The following is a 16,326-nucleotide window of genomic DNA, read 5'->3' as shown; positions in this document are numbered from 1 at the left end:
CACAATGCAAGTTATCAGTGAAACAAACTTTAAAAAAAAAGAATGCCTGACGTACTGAGTGGCCAACATATTTTTTATATTTTGTCTGAAAGGAAGAATACATGAACTTTAAGAAAAGAAACAGTATCTTTAAGTACAGATTCATTGCAAATCACTATTTTAATACCTACAAAAAGTACAGTGCTATTGCTAGTAGTGACAGCATATCATTTAAGCATATGATGCTCTACCCCCTCCAAAAAAGGCTTAGAAGCAGGAACCGCCTAAAATTTCTATCCAAGACAATCAAATTTGTCACTTCCTAATTCTTTTATTCATAATTGAAATCTCAGTTTCAAATGAGGAAGATGATCCATGTTAAGCACTGCTCTAAGCAAAGGAGCGTTCTGTTCCTAGCAGACTTTGTATGTATAAACACAGTCCTCTAGTAATTCAGAATGTTAATTACTAACAGGGAAACTGTACCCACCTTTTGTATTAGCAGTCATTTCACAGACTGATGGGATATGGCATACAATTACGCTGTTATAATGTACACATTGGTTTTGATTGGTGTGTTGCTCTTCAGGGCTCTGCACAAGATAGCAATAGATCCAAGTCATCATGGAAAAATCACCTTTGTTAAGGGTTAGGAAAGATACAGGTAAACCCAAGGGAAGGCATACAACTCTGTGAATCCAACTGACATCTCTTTAGTCTAAATAACAATGTTTAGTTTCTCTCAGACCTTGCCTGGAAGAAGGTTTTCTTCTCTCACTCTTGCTATGAAAAATATCATGATTTGATTTTGTGTGTAAATAAAACCAGTTTTAAGAGATTCTAGGGCTGCAAGGCTTTGTGGAAAACACGGCATACTTTTTCTTGAGCTGCAGATGCTAGCAGATGCCATATTAACAGCTGTGGCATTTCAGCAATAAAGCAGGACTTGGGGATACTGGAGATCTCAGGACTGGATAAGACACTGTAGCACCAAAGACAGAATATACCTTTCCACATTTTCAGTGCCTTTTCTGTTCTCCCCCACTGATGCCTCTGAGTTCAGTAGTATCAGGGAGACAACCGACTCTGCCTCTTGTAGATTTGGTCCTCTTTGGCCCCCTCTATAAATCTGCTACATGCAGGTGTCTCCTCTCACCTAAGATACCGAAAACCATTTTCCAAATACTACATTCAGCCTTTGGATGTGTGGGTGTAACTTCTACTGACTCACACACAATCTCTCCACAAGTATTGGAGCACTAACCTTAGGCCAAATTGTAGTTATTTTTAATCACCAAAGGCTAGAAGTGGTGTAGACTCCCATATGAGGAGCAAAAAAAGACAGCTGGTAGCAGCTGAGAACAGGAGTAAGAACCTAAAACAAAAGCCTAAGAGACAAGACATGGGCTCTTAATTACTGAAATCCTCACACAGCACAAACTGTACTCTGCATTTCTATGTTCCAGCATGGACACATACAACGGGACAGAGGAAAAAAATTTTAAAATAAGAGCAGAATGAATATGTCTTTCTATCACAAGCCGTAGCTGAAACTATTCTCCTCCCCCAGTAGCATAGTTAGAAATTCCCCAAAATTTTCATCCAAAATGGCACGCCTGTGCATCTGCATGAATTATTACAGTGTCCAAATGACCATGTAGTCACAAATGTAATAGCAACAAAGTGTCCTGGAGAACAGGCACTGAAGAGCTCTATGCACCTCCACAAAGATCATCCTACCAACGATGCATAGCAGGAAATGAAATAGAAATGAAAACAAAACAACATCTGTATCTATGTAAAGGCCCTACCTGATTAATTTTAAAACATTTTGGTGTGTGTTACAGAAATTCTGCAGCAAATTTGGGTCCCTGGGTACTGGAGCATTCCCAGTATGAGAGCTGCCCCCGTATCTTCAAAGGCAGACATTCAAAGGTCCACTTACCAAACTGCTACAAAAACAGGCAGATTCTGATTCACGTCCAGGATCATAGGATCACAGGACAATTCAGGTTGGAAAAGATCTCAGGAGATCCCTAATCCAACTTTCTGTTCAAAGCAGGGCCAGCTGTGAGATTAGATGAGGTTGTTCAGGGCTTCATCCAGCCCATCTTGAAAAGGCAATGATGGAGGCTGCGTGACCTGTCTGGATAACCTGCTTCAATGCTTGACTGTCTTCATGGGGAAAAGCCTTTTCCTTTCATGCAGTCTGAACCTCTCTCCTTCCATTGCCTCTCATTCTTCAATTACGCACCAAGTTTCAGTGATTATTTGTCAAACTCACTCCTCTGTAGACCAGTTCTATTTTAACAACTGGACACTTTTTAATGAAAAAGCCTTTTCAAAGGCAAGAGGGTTTTTTTTTAAAATTTGCAATCAGCTCAGAGACATGTGTCTTCTCTGAGATTTGCAGCACTTTAAAAACTGACCACAGATGCCCACAGCTCCTCTCACTAGAAACTGAGGAACTAGACAAGTCAGCTCTGGGACTGGACATGCTGCTGGTTCTTAGGACTGATTTTACTGAGGAAATTCTGGGAAGCTTGGAGGGATTTTAGGGTCTGTAATTTCTTTCATGGTTCAAGAGCTGAATCCTTACTTGAAACTTGGATAGCAGCAACAAGGTGAGGAAGCCTTTGTGGAAAAGCACCAATATAATTATCAGAGAAAATATATTTAATTTTTAAAGTATTCCAAGCATACTTTATTGACAATTAAACTTGTTGTAATACTGTTCTTCTTTTAAAGTTCTGGAGGGACTGAGCTCTGGTCTGGCTTCCACAGAGCAGGAAACTCAAGGATAAGAGAAAAAGGAGGATATTAGTCATTCATGCTGTTACCTCAGCCTGCTCCACACACAAGTCACATGGATTTAGGCGCTCAGCACCTTTAGAAGACAGGCTGCTGGAGCAAAAAGCACATCTGAAGGAATTTATGTTGATTTTGAAAGAGCAGACAACAACAAAGGAACCAAATCAGGAAAAAAAAAGGCAACTCTGGCCAATATCAGCCACTAAATATAGCCCTTCACTTACCTCAGTGCATCTAATTCTAAGATATGCATTTCTGACTCCATCCATTCAGTTGAAAAGGGAAAGACCACACCAGGATAAGCAATGAAGAGTGGTCAAACACATAACTTAATGACAGTGTATAGAAGCCACTACAAAAAAGATAGGGGAGAATGAAACATTTTGTGGTGTGGCTGAGTGGCTGATTTCTGTACCCAATCCACCAATATTTTCCAAGCATGGACAGCTTTTCTTGAAATTAAAATAGAAAACACAAGTTCCATATACCACAAAAAACTGACAGTTTAGTAAAGAGATGGAACCAACCAAGTAAATCTGACTGCATGGCATTTTAGGAAAAGGACATAAATAGCTGCAGCTATTAAAAGTGATATACTGCTGAAATCTTTTTGTGATTATGCTAAAAGTTGATCTGACTCCTTGAAAGAACTCTTAAATGGTTACTGCTTCCTCAAATAAAAGCTACTTCACATGTGCTACTTCCTTAAAAATATGCTGAATGGAGTTACTTCTAAGTGTCTGATTTGTACTTCTCACTGCCCTTTTGAGACATTTGGAAAGGACACAGCTGAGAAAGAGGAAATTAATAGATCAGGAAATAATCTATAATAAATCACAATGCAGGCAATGTAGTATTTTTTTCTTGTTGCTGCTATCATTAGACTGGGTGTAGGAAAGCAGAATTCCTCAAACTTTCCAAACACAATGCAGAGTCCTCCAAATCAGAAAGTAACATTCAATTTGGTCTATTTGCATGAAACTAATATCTTTAGCTGTCTTCGCCCACCCCTCCTCTCTTGAAGTGATGGATGTTTGAAGCTGAGGTCCAGATACCTCAATCAACTTTAATAATCCCTCTTCAGTTCCAGAAGAAAGGAAATGGTTTGCAATATCCTGAAGTCCACTAGACCCACTGATTATTTATTTCCCTGGTATCTTCCATGTCTGTATATGAGATCTGGTGTAAGAGCAGTGCTGTACCCATGTTAACAGGCCCTGCTGAAAGGAAGGGTATAATAGCTCATACTTCAACTAGCCACTTTAGGGCAAAGACAGTCTGAGTTCTCATCTGCCTCACTCAACCACATATGTTGGTTTCAGATACTGCTTCAGATCACTTTGGCTTAGAAAGCTTAGATCAGTCCACTAGGAAACAGAAACAACATCATGGGCAGAGATGACCAGTTGTACATAAACAATGGGCACTGCATTACAAATAATCCTCATAATTAATGGGTAATGCAGATTTTTATTTGTTTGTTCAGTGAAAAAACACATTATGGACATATACGTGCTTTCTAAGAAAGAGAGTAAGACTGAGAAATATCATTGACGCTACTCTATCAACCAACAGTATAGGAATGTTCACATACAAGTCCAGTCCCATGCATTGCATAAATCGATAGAGGATTGAGCTCATGTTGAGTCATATCATCAATAACCGTGCCATACTATTTTCATTTTTGTCACCCCCACCTAAACACAGACCACCAGTAGCTGAGAGAAGCAGTGTGAACCACTGCTTAAAATTCTCCCACCAAACCGAGAGAGAGTCAATGTGATTTCCATGTCTTTGCTGGAATTCATTCCCTCTCTGGATACTGCCAAACCAACCTAACCAGGGATGACTCATCTGCAGGGCCTCATAAAGTACTTCTGAAAGGCTTGAGTTTTGCCTTTGGAATTCACTGGATTACACTAAGAGTTTATGATGCTCCAGTGTGGGGGAAGAGGACATCCCTGACTCTTCCCTACAAGGACATTCCCATTCTGCACTCTGCAGTATTAACGGCATGCTCACTTTATTCCTCACTACCTAAGGAAAGCATTGAGCATTCATTCCTTTGGCAAATGATATCACCCTTCCACTTTGATTTTGCTTCTAAGACTTTTTTTGCTTGCATAAGAAAACAAATGGACGAATTGCCAGATCCCTCACTCTCCCTTGTTTTTGCATTTCTAACCTTGTGGTAAAGAGATGTATGATGAGCTATAGAGGAAAAAATCTGTGGGAGTCACAGCTGAAATACTGTCAGCACCATGGGTAAAGTAGAAATACAAAAACCCGAAGAAAGGCAAAAATAAGTAGAAGAAATATTCCACAGGAGGAGAGAGTAGAAGCCAATAGGACTGTTTTGTTCAGAAAGGATTTGATAGATCACATGGCAGTTCACACGATTTAATGAGTAAACAAGTCCACTTGGTTGACAGTAATTTCTCCCTTAATGCATATTAACTAAAACTGAACCCAGTATTTGTAACACAACATATAGTAGAGCTATGAACTTTACTACCACCTACCCTGTATTAACGAGCCAACAACCTAATATGACTTTAACTTGGGCACGAATTTCGTAACAGTAAGATCATTAGTGACAGCAGCTAAGATAAACATTTACAGAATACATCATCCCTCACATTTGAGGACTGAAATCAAATGTTTTGCTGATTGGAGTTAGGAAAAAACATCATCGCTGGTATATCTTTGCATCATTGTCTGCCGTGGCTGATAGACAACTTTAGTTGAAGACCCTGGGTTCTGGCAACTTTCAGCAAAGGCACGGGGAAAGCCTGTTGTTCTGATTATGACAGTTTCGATGATCCTATGTAAGATTAGAAAATGTCATAGAAAGAGGCAAAGAAAATTAAGAAATTCCTTGGTAATCATCTTACTTAAATCTATATAATACACCAGGAAAGACAGAAAAACTTCACGGTTCCTAGCTTCAAGAACGTACCAGATGTGTACAAGAGGTATCTAAAGTTCTACTTTTTGAAGTTCAGACAGGTCTTTAGCTGTCCAGAGATGCTTGACATATCTACTTCTATTGACATTATCAGAACTCCTGAGGCAGAATTTCTTAGAAGTTCCTCAGAAATAGCTTCATAAACCTATTTATTGATTCGGCTTCTCAGAAGCGGCTTGCATGAGCTCCTCAACACTCACATCTGAAATGAGTTTCTACTTGCTTATATCTTGCTCTGTGAGCCCAAAAATTGAAACACAAAAGGTGTATTAGTCAGCACCATACAGTATTTATTAAGACCACATTTTTATAGAAAGTCTTTGGAAAGGAAAATAGAGGTCTATTGGGAAAACACACTCAAAGTACCTGTGTTTGTCATATCTGGGCAACCTAGCTGTAATGATAAGGTGTGTGTTCATCTCTTGCTGCTGGGCTGGACTGTTATAATGTCATACATTGCAGAAGAAAAATTGGGCCTGTCTTACAGAAGGCCTAGAGAAATGACTGAATCAGGACTGAATAAGGGCATATTTCTCTTGCAAAATGGTAATATAAATGATATGGGGCTGACTAATAATACAGTTGGTTTCCACTAACTAACAGAATAACATGATCATCTACAGAACTGAATTCCAGACTCTGAGCTAAGATAATTTTTTTTCTTATTTTCCATCTGAGTCAGTTAGAACAGAACCTGTGTTCAAGAGACCAAATCTCCTGCTTTCTGCTTCCCCATTTAATTTCATGTGGGTATCCCCATCTGATCTGAGATGCAGAAGAGATTCCACACATCAGAAGCCCCATAATGGTGGTTCAAACATGGTTCCAACTCATCATGGACACATAATGCTAATTATCTGTGGACAGTTTGACAAAGAAAATAAATATTTCTTCTGGACAGAAGAACTGATTTAATTTAATTGAAGGATGATGAATCCAGGATGCATGTGAAAGCACAGAGACACATGTGTCTCTGAATTCACAGGTTTTAATGTTCCAGTTCTAAAAAGGGGGACATCCAGCTTAATGGGAGAATTAGACAGAAGTTCTCCCAGGCCAAATCTCTGGTCACCACTTTGTCCTATATGTGTTTTTCTAATGGAGAGTATAGCCTGTCTCAATGCTTTCAGTTTAGTGAGTCATACCTCCCCTGTTTAAGTGTACGTACTTTTAAAACTAGATAGAATTTTTAAATAACATAGCACATTGTTATGTCTGTAGTCAATGTTCCCTTTGTATACTCAAGAAGGGCTACCCTGAATCTGGTTATTATCTTGCAAAATCAATCTGGTTTAAGGATTATTCTTCCTGAAAATGCAATGGGCAATCTCTTCTCTTGAATATTTTGTTTAAAACATTAAGCTGCATGTACATCCTAGAAGAATGTGAACATGGGATCTGAGCTAAGATCTTAAGCAGTCTGAAAGAACATATCAGTCTGCTGAATACGATATCCAGAAGAATACAAGTTCTCATTTCAAAGGTAATACACACACACACACATACATATACATGTATATAAATCTGTATGGCATATTTGCTGTGCAGGCCTAGACTCCTTGTGAAGTTGTTTTTCAGTATAGCAAATTAGAAAAACATGCCCAGAATTAAAGGTTACTTAATCGGGTTGAAGCAGTAACTTCAATTCCAGCAACTCCCTCCCACTATGTTACATCTGATAATGTACCCAAGTCCAAACATAAACTTAGTTCAAAAAGATGTTTGGTCCTTGAATGTAAAATGACACTTAGCTTACACAATTAGCCAGGTAATACATATCCTTCCAAGAGAAGCAATTTCTACCACAGAATAATCTGCATTTTACTAATCTCTGATTGTTCAGTTTTACTTGCTGAAACTTTTCCATATGGCTTTTTGAATACCACTGTCCTGTATTTAATTACCACAGAAGGATATTAATGAAGAGGTTGGAAATTTGGCCCAAGCCCTGTTCCACAGTTTGGACAGTTTGATGGAGATAGAGCCTATGAACAGAACATTTCTGTCAAGATGTGGCTGTGCCATTTCACACACAAAAACAGTGGCAAAAGAGGAGTAAACAGACCTATAGAAATAAAACACCCAACAATTTTTGAATTGTCCATAAATTTCTAAAATAGTATGATCATAAAGCAGCACTGTGTGAAGTGAAACACTGGTTTGCTAACCTAAAGGGAAGTCAAACAGGAATTGCTGGAGTAGTCCTTGTAATCGAGACTGTTTTTATCAAGCTGTAAGTAAGACGCATGCCCAGAAATGCAAAGTGTACTTCCCAATTTTCAAGGCAAAACATGATATTGAGCAGAACCAAGGCACGAGTAGGCAGCTTGGAGTGCAGAGGATGCGAGGAAGCTAACGTGGGTGGGAAAGCATATGTTGCTGCCTCGATGAGGAAGTGGTACACCACAGTTACTTCATAAGTGCAAGGGCTTTATAAACTAAATCTCCTAGGGACTGTTTTAAATAGACAAAGAACGACACGCAGCCCTGACAGGCTTTCAGTATTGTTTGAGAAGTCTGGTTGCCTTCTAAAAACACTGGACTGCCGCTTGTACTTCTTCCAAAAATGCCTATTTTTAACCTCAGCCTCTTCATATAAACAGTGGGCAGATGCACCATGTAGTAAACTCTGTTCTGTCTAGCATGAAATTAATGGCTTCCTCAGTCTTACCTGACAATGGAAAACATATTCCGGTGTGGTTTTCTTGAACTTCATGTTCCATACCAAGGCTACCCCATCAGGCTCATGTGGAGCATCTTCATTATTGTTGTAAGATGCAACCATCAACTCAGGGTACTAGAAAGAAAAAGCAAAAGCAAATGAAGTAAGATGGATGATGATGAACCTATGCAAAATCAGATGAGACAGAAATAATCTCACACTAAATGTGCAATATCTGGTTTTAATTATAATACACACTAGACCAATTATAGTATTCAGCTTCATTTTGGTTTTATATTTTCCTCGTCCCTGACATCCTTAAAGCCCCTGCTCCTTGCTCTCTATCAGTTATTCCCAGATACCACAAGGGCAGTGTTATTTTCTGCAGCTAATGCTCAGAAAAGACAACTAGCAGGATATTTATAAAGGGAATACAAAGCGAGGAAAACTCTGAAAGTTTGAGTAATTCTAATGTATCTGCTTAACCATTTCTTCAGGGACAAACTGTCGTCTTAATTGATTTTGGTAATAAAAACACTATGACCATAGCGTTGACTTGCTTTTATTCTGAAATTCATTTTTTTCAGCGTCCCTGAAAACTATTCTTTCTTATTTCATTATGCGCTCTTCCTATTCACTTGAAAGCTCTTCTTGATGATTCAAATAGCAAACAAAACATTTTCTTCACAGAAGCTCAATTTTGCAAGATGCTGACGTCATCTTGTAAAGTACAGGGTGACCTCAAATTCCACTGACTCAGTAAGATTGATGCAATGAGCACTCTAAAATCAGGTCCATATTTTCTTGTACACCCATTATCTGCTGTTGTATAGAAGTAGATATGCAACACACACATACGTATTTGCTCTGTTTTTTAATATATATATACAAACATATATGAAAAATGAGATTTTCACATTCTGCTGATGACCTTGTATCACTTCAAAACACCACGAGAAGTAACAATTTGCCATAAAACATCAATTACTTTCTGCCTATACCATAGCAGCCAGCTCTCCACTCTCACATGTTTGACACTAGGCACCTCTGGTGGCTTCTGTCCTTACCTCTAAATGGTCAAAGTAAGGCAGTTGGCCTTATGGCATGTTCAGAGGAAAGCACGTGGCTTCTGCTGACCAATGAGCCAGCAGCCCAAGCTCTGAAGGATCCACACCCTCTTCTTGTAAACTAGGAATGCTTTTCCTCAAAATTTCTCAATGATCGTTGTCACTTTTTGCATTTCCCAGGTAAATTCCTGTCAAACTATTCATAGGGGAACAGTGCAGCTAGTAGATGTAAAGAAAGTGGGACAAAGAAACTGCCAATAGTGCTATTGGGAGCTGTGAATTTGGTCCAAACCAGGCATTTTAAAAATTAAAGAAACCTCACCACCCTTCGTAACATTATTATTGGGGTTTGAACCTCTCTGCTCTCAGAATCCATTTGGAAGAAATAATGTGCACAGCTATAACTTTTGCCATCAGCAGCTGTTTCTTCCCACTTTGTGTACACTTCCATGGATAATACATCATGGAGCTGATGATTTTTCTATTCAAGCTCATTGTTCCAAATGAGCCTGGACTCACGTGTGGGAGAACCAGCAATGACACGTGGCCACCATAGCTGCCTCTTTCCCATTTTTAGGCGGCTCTGACTGGGTTGTACCTACATCTCAGCAGACCCTGGCTGCTGGCACAGTTAGTAAGGGCAATTTAGCACCCAAATCACTTGCATGGGATTTCAGAGCATGCAGCAGTCCAATCATCTCTTCTCTCTCCTCAAGAGTTGAGGGAGACCTGAGGGTGGTTTAATCCCACACCTGAGACACCACTTCTCTGGACACAGTTACGTCAGCCTGCCCTCCACTGCTCTCAAGCACCTCACCCCCTCTTCTCTCTCTCTCTCCCGTGACAGAGATTACAACTACTTCTGAACAGCGAATTCACCCTCTCCTTTGAACCTTTTCATCCCACCTTGGCCCAGGTCCAAGCAAACAGTGTGCACAGCAGGCTCTTGCCAGGGCATCTCGTTTTGGCTGAACAGGTTAGGTACCATTCGCGCAAGCAGCTGAGCCCGCAGTCGTGAAGGGGCAGATACCCTGGCAGGCAGAAGCAACAAGCCCTTCCAGCGGCATGACTGCATCCAGCTAGGGTGTGTGACCAGGTCTGAAGCACCAGTTTTAGAGGCACTCTGGGGCTGGTTCATGCTCCTGGAAAGTTTAGTGAGCACATTCTGGTTGGCAGCACGTCTGGCCATAAACAAACACTGACTCAAATCTTGCTGGTCTGTATGTAGGTTTTGCAATCACAGTTTATGCAACTGGCTGGAAATACAGTTTCAAGTTTACACAGACGCCTGGGGTCATACCTAGCTGGGCAACATCATTATGAGGCTTTTTGACTCTCAAAAAACCAGAGCTAAGTGCAGCACCCTAAATCTACTCTGGCATGGCACACTCACTGCTTCACTCAAATCTACTTGCATCTGCAGCGTTTCAGTCCTCACCAGGTGCCCAGCTGTCCTGTGACTGCCCACGTGGAAATGGTGCTGTGGGAAAGAGCATTCAAGGCTGCTGCCTGAGAGTCAAGAGAGACATGGCAGTATCCCTGAGACTGTGGTTTTCTTGGCTTTAGATGAGCTAAGTTACCTCCTCATGGACAGAGCAAGTTGATCCCACTCGCCCTCTCTGTTTACACCCAGTCTGTTGGGCCTTTCCCTTAGATCCCTGATGAAGCATCTAAGCTGTTTTCCCTTTGCTCTGCAAAAGAATCAAGGGGTTGGTGGATTAGCTTTAATGGTATGAATGATCCCACATGTTTGGGACCATATTTTACATGTGACTGAGAACAGAATAACTTGTTTAATCAATGCATCAAGCTCCTTTGTTTGATTAAGCTTCTATTTGTCTCTAGGCTGTTTTGCAGCAACAGTTTTATCGCAGAAAATTGAGCAATGCGTTCTGCAGTTCCCATGATTATTCAAGTTATCCTTTGGCATACTGGACACTGACATGTCCTGGAGCGTGGGTGAGAAGCAGAGCTAGCGGTTAGGTGAAATACCCCGGTCCAGCTCCAGCTCCTGCCACATGATACACCTCAAAGCAGGCGAGAGGAGGCAATCCCTTCTCCCAGGCTAGCGTAGGGGTTGGTGCAGAAGCTTCCCAGCATGGAGAAGTCGCTGGGTGGAGGAGCCCCTGCTGGGGTGTCGGGGAGCTGAGTGTGAGGAGTTAACGGAGGGGAAGGCAGGAGGGGCCACCCTGGAACAAAGAGGTGGGAAGCAGAACATGCCTTTGAGCCCGAGGGGCTGAGCAATTACATTTGGCAGTGTGCTTCTGAGGCGCTTTTTTTCTTGCTGCCCTGGGAATACAGTAAGAGCTGCCTGTTAGGAAAATATCAGATAAGAATTCCATGTAATTTCCAGCCCCTGAACAAGTGAACAACCTAAGATAAGTGTTTCCTCAGGCTTATATTTGATTTCTGTGGAAATCCATATGTGCTTAAAGGCCACCCACGTCACACCAGTGCATACCTGTTGTTAAGCTGATATTCTGTATGAAAGCAAAGTGATAAATCCTTCATTTCACACACAGGTCATGAGCTGGATATTACAAGAAGCCTCTCTGCAGCTGGCTGTTGTGCACCACAACCAGTTGGACAGCCAGACCTGCACCGCCTACCAGTGATGCTCAGTGAGATCCTCCAACTCCCCTCCTCCCTGCTGCCTGCAATGTCTTCCGTGCAGTCATCTGCCTCCTTACCTGAGAAGCACCAGGAGGGATGGAAGCAGCCCTGCTGCCATTTCAAGGGGAAGGAGAGAAGGACAGATGTGAGAGTCACTATGGTGCTTATCCACTGCCTCTCTCCAGCCCACATGCACCATTTACATACCTGGCCTTAAACACATGCTGCCTCCACACACAACACCTAACATGGTGCAGAAAGAGCAGCTACTTCTAAGATTAGGCTAAGCAAAGCTTGTTCTTAGCACTGGGCTGAGCTACATCTATAGCATCTTTGCTACCCGGACCAGGCTGCATGAGGGCTCTGGACACACCAGGGCACACCTGAGGCTGGGGTTTGGGCCAACTAGGTAGACTGGCTTGCATTTGCATTTTTCAAGTCTACATCCTCCTGGAGTAGTTTCGTTATATTGTGGACCTTGCAGCAGAGTCTCCTTGGTTTCCTCCTCAGGGAAACCAGCTGCCTTGCTTCAGGCTGGAACTGAGGAACAGGCTAACAGGGACAAAGCAGAGAGGATGAGGGGGGCTGGAGCAAAACTGGGACCCAATGAATTTGACATGACATGTGGTGAGGTGTGTGTGCACTAATTCCAGCTCTAACAGAGTAACTAATTAACCTGGTTTCTGTGCTTTGCTGATGTGGCTGTATTGGTTTTGGGAAGCTTAAGCAGCTCTATCGTCAGTTTTATTTTGCAATGACAATGCTTCTCGGTGCACAGAAACTGGATACTTTCCAGGCATGCTGCTTTAGCATGCCCCCTGGCCAGCTGCAGCCTCCTCTTCCATCGCTTGAAGAGAGGACCCAGCATTTTTCAAAAGACCTCTTTTCAATCCTTTCAAGTTGTTCAGATACTTTCACATTTTTTTATTCTATCAAAAAAATAATTTTATTCCTCACTATTCTTATTTTTTATTTTATATATTATTATGTACAACTTTATTAAATAAATTGCTAGATATTTAGTAAATTATTTTTAATTGGTTTAATTTTAAACCTTTTTTTCTGAAAAAATTTCCATGTGCTGAAGGAGTGGAGGGGGGAGGAGAAGTAAAGACTCCTTCATCTTACTATGTTTGCTAACCTCTAGTTTTAATACCAACATCCTGGCTTTGAAGACCAAGTAACATATACAAAAAAATGACAACTTCATTATTGCCCACCACTCTTCTTTATGGAGAATCAAGCATTCCCTCATCCAGGGCCCTGCTGTTAGCTAAGAAATAACATCACTCTCTGCAGAACAAAGGGCAAAATGACACTGGCGGTATTTTTTAGGGAGAAGTTGGAAATATATGTGGAAACATATCTCCTGGCTTCACATCTTACCTGAAGAGACCAATCCATACAGGTGACGACACGATGTTTTGACCAGTGCTCATCATAAAATTGACGGTTAAAAGAAAGGTTGGCTCCTGCTTGAACATCTCTGTGTGAATTCAAACAAAGTGACACTCTTTGAAGTACCAGGGTTCAAATGCTGTGAAAAGCAATGCAAAAATTTCTGACTACTTCTCAAATCTCTGCCCAACCTGGGGAAGTCTGCCGCCTTGATTTAATTAATCTCACCAACTGTTTTGCTGATAATGAATCTGCACCAAAGAATTTTACGTCTGTTTCGCAAAACTACATTTCTTAATTTCCCACTGCCTTCCTGACTCTTCTGGGTCACCCCGGGCCACGTCTGCAACCTTTGTCTCTCAGGACCGAACCTGGGCATTCACCTCCCCCTTTTCTGAATCTTCACCTCCAAGCTATAACCAAATCTTTCTTATTTATGACTCCTGAAATCTTAAAGGTACAGCACCTCCTCCCAGTGGTGGAGATGGCAGATGCCTTCTGACACTGTTAGGATGGGCGGAAGCTTGGCGCTGGTCCAAGGCTGCCACACAGATGCATTTAGCAGGTCCACAGGGGTGATGCTCTAGAGTAAGCTCCAGTAAGTAACTTCAGTGTGACACAGCTACTGATTTGCCATGAGGCTTCAATGGATACGCAGTTGTTGAAACCTAAAAACTTCCTCTCCTAACGAGTTTTGCTGCTTCTTCTCCCCTATCAGTTGCTGAATACACAACCTGTCACCTCTTGTCTTATGTGTTTAGATTGCAAACACTTTGGGAGACCATCATTTTCACCTGCACAATGCATAGCACAGTGGGATCCATTACAGACCTGAGGCAGTAGTAGAATATAAACAACAGTAATTTGAATTTGTAAAAATATCATGATATAAGCACACAGATGTATGCTACTGGAATGTACACATGCACATACATATACATGTGTATACACACATTTATCTATTTCAATTATTTCTTCAGATTTTGAACTTTCATCCCAAAAATGAAACAAAAAATTAAACCACCTGAATAATATGTCAACCCCCCTCCTCAAACCCCAGAGCAGTAAGGCATGAAGCTATTTTACAAAATAATTTTGGCTAACAAAGTGACCCAGGCCTTCACAAAGAGACTTTAACCTTTTCTTAACTATAAAAATGTTTAATATACTTTTAAAATTAAGGTTTCCTGGCATTGGAATTCTTTTTATAAAGCTTATTTTACAAAAGCAAAAAAACCCCGAACTGACCCATCTTTCTCTTCTACATCTCTGCCACTGTAGTCAAAGAAGATGTCTGAATCTTCAGCCAAAGCTCGCTCAATTACACGTATTGTCCGGTCAAAAAATATCAGGAATTCTTCTGAATGGAGAACTTGCTGTTTTTCTTCTTCTGTCAGTTCTCTAGGAGGAGCTTGGAAAATGAAAAGATGTAGTTAAGAGTATGACATTTCACCCCTTTTCCAATGAATCAACATCTTCAGTGGGGTTTTTTTGACATGAAAGCTTGCTGTAGCAATGTCAGGACAAAAATCAAAGTTTTACTCTGAAAATCATGACTAAGAATTTTTTAGTATATCTAAACATACTCCTGTATATTCCCAGGATGTAGCATTTACATAGAAGAGATCCTATATATTTTATATTTATTATTCTGAAATGGAAAATACTTAAACCCCCCAAATTAAATAAACTCAGTGTTCCTATTTCAGGAAATGGCTTTGACTGACATTTTAGGCAATACCTAACTCAAAAAAGCAGAACACTTATGTAACAGGGGACCTGTCAGAGGAGCCAAAGATAAAATAATCTTCTTAACTTATACTACAGTTCTTTGTATTAAAAGGGCTCACATAATCTCTCCCTTCACTTCTTTTCTCCTCGGTGTCACTGATAAAGTCAATCTTTGCTGTAGAGCTTTTGCAAAGCAATGAAGTAAATAACCAAAGATATTCTCTGAGGCATCAAAATCAAAAGCAACCAACCGAACAACAGTTTCTTTAAGGCAGTTTTATTCCTACCAGAGGAATCCCAAGAGCCAGAGCAACAAATGCCACTGAGCTGTGGCCAAAGCTGCCCTGGGAGGGGGTAGGAAGTGCCTCGGGCTCTGGGCTTCGGTAGCTCACATCTCCTGGCACTGGTCAGGATAGCCTGGCCCCTGCAAGATGAAGTGGCTCCTTTACACATACACAGAGATGCTAAACCTTTACTTCCAAACCAGTATTTCCAGTATGGCCCTTCATTTGAAAAATACTATCTTTGCAGGATGCACCAATGCTACGTATCTATCAGTTTAATGACCTGTTGGTAAATTCCAACTCGAACGTGAGCATCAGAGGGAAAGGAAATGGGATGTTGCTATTGCTATGGTGCAAAATTCTGTTTTCAATTACACTAGCAGGGTCATATTGATATTGTGGAAATGTTGTATATTAATTATGCCTTTGCACACATGTGCTTTTAAGCCATCATTTTAGTTATATTTCAGAATTGTATTTCAAAAAATGACATTAGAATCTTCACAGTTACACCAAACCAACCCTGCAACTAGCTTAAATTCCCTCAGCATGAAAAGCTCTATTGACATCATGGGAATTACACTAACAGAGAATTTTGTTCCAAATTTATAATTAGGTACACAAACAACATATCACAAACAGATTTATTGCAAAATTACAGAGACTTGTACTTAGAGTTTAACTGTTGATCAAAGGTCTCCCTGCATTTGGCTTTACACTACAGATTTGAGGTGTTTACTTGTGAAAATGACCTTGCAGTCTCTCTAGGCCATATTGGGTTAAAACACCAGCAGCCAAGAAAGATAATCCAGC

The 16,326-nt window shown here is 40.8% G+C and overlaps 1 protein-coding gene across 9 annotated transcripts in view; it reads right to left on the bottom strand.

Moving 5' to 3' along the window:
- DYNC1I1 (dynein cytoplasmic 1 intermediate chain 1) overlaps positions 1–16,326 on the bottom strand; it is a 200,426-nt gene that overhangs the window by 70,730 nt on the left and 113,370 nt on the right. For all 9 annotated transcript variants that reach the window (XM_074836069.1, XM_074836109.1, XM_074836099.1 and 6 more), the window contains 3 exons: positions 14,747–14,909; positions 13,487–13,586; positions 8,430–8,555 (listed from right to left, as the gene is read on the bottom strand). In XM_074836069.1, coding sequence (XP_074692170.1) covers positions 8,430–8,555; positions 13,487–13,586; positions 14,747–14,909 — 389 coding nt within the window. The remainder of the gene's footprint in view (positions 1–8,429; positions 8,556–13,486; positions 13,587–14,746; positions 14,910–16,326) is intronic.

The sequence above is a fragment of the Strix aluco genome, chromosome 1, assembly GCF_031877795.1.
Source record: "Strix aluco isolate bStrAlu1 chromosome 1, bStrAlu1.hap1, whole genome shotgun sequence".
Classification (NCBI taxonomy): Eukaryota; Metazoa; Chordata; class Aves; order Strigiformes; family Strigidae; genus Strix; species Strix aluco.
This window is presented reverse-complemented; position numbering and strand designations above follow the sequence as displayed.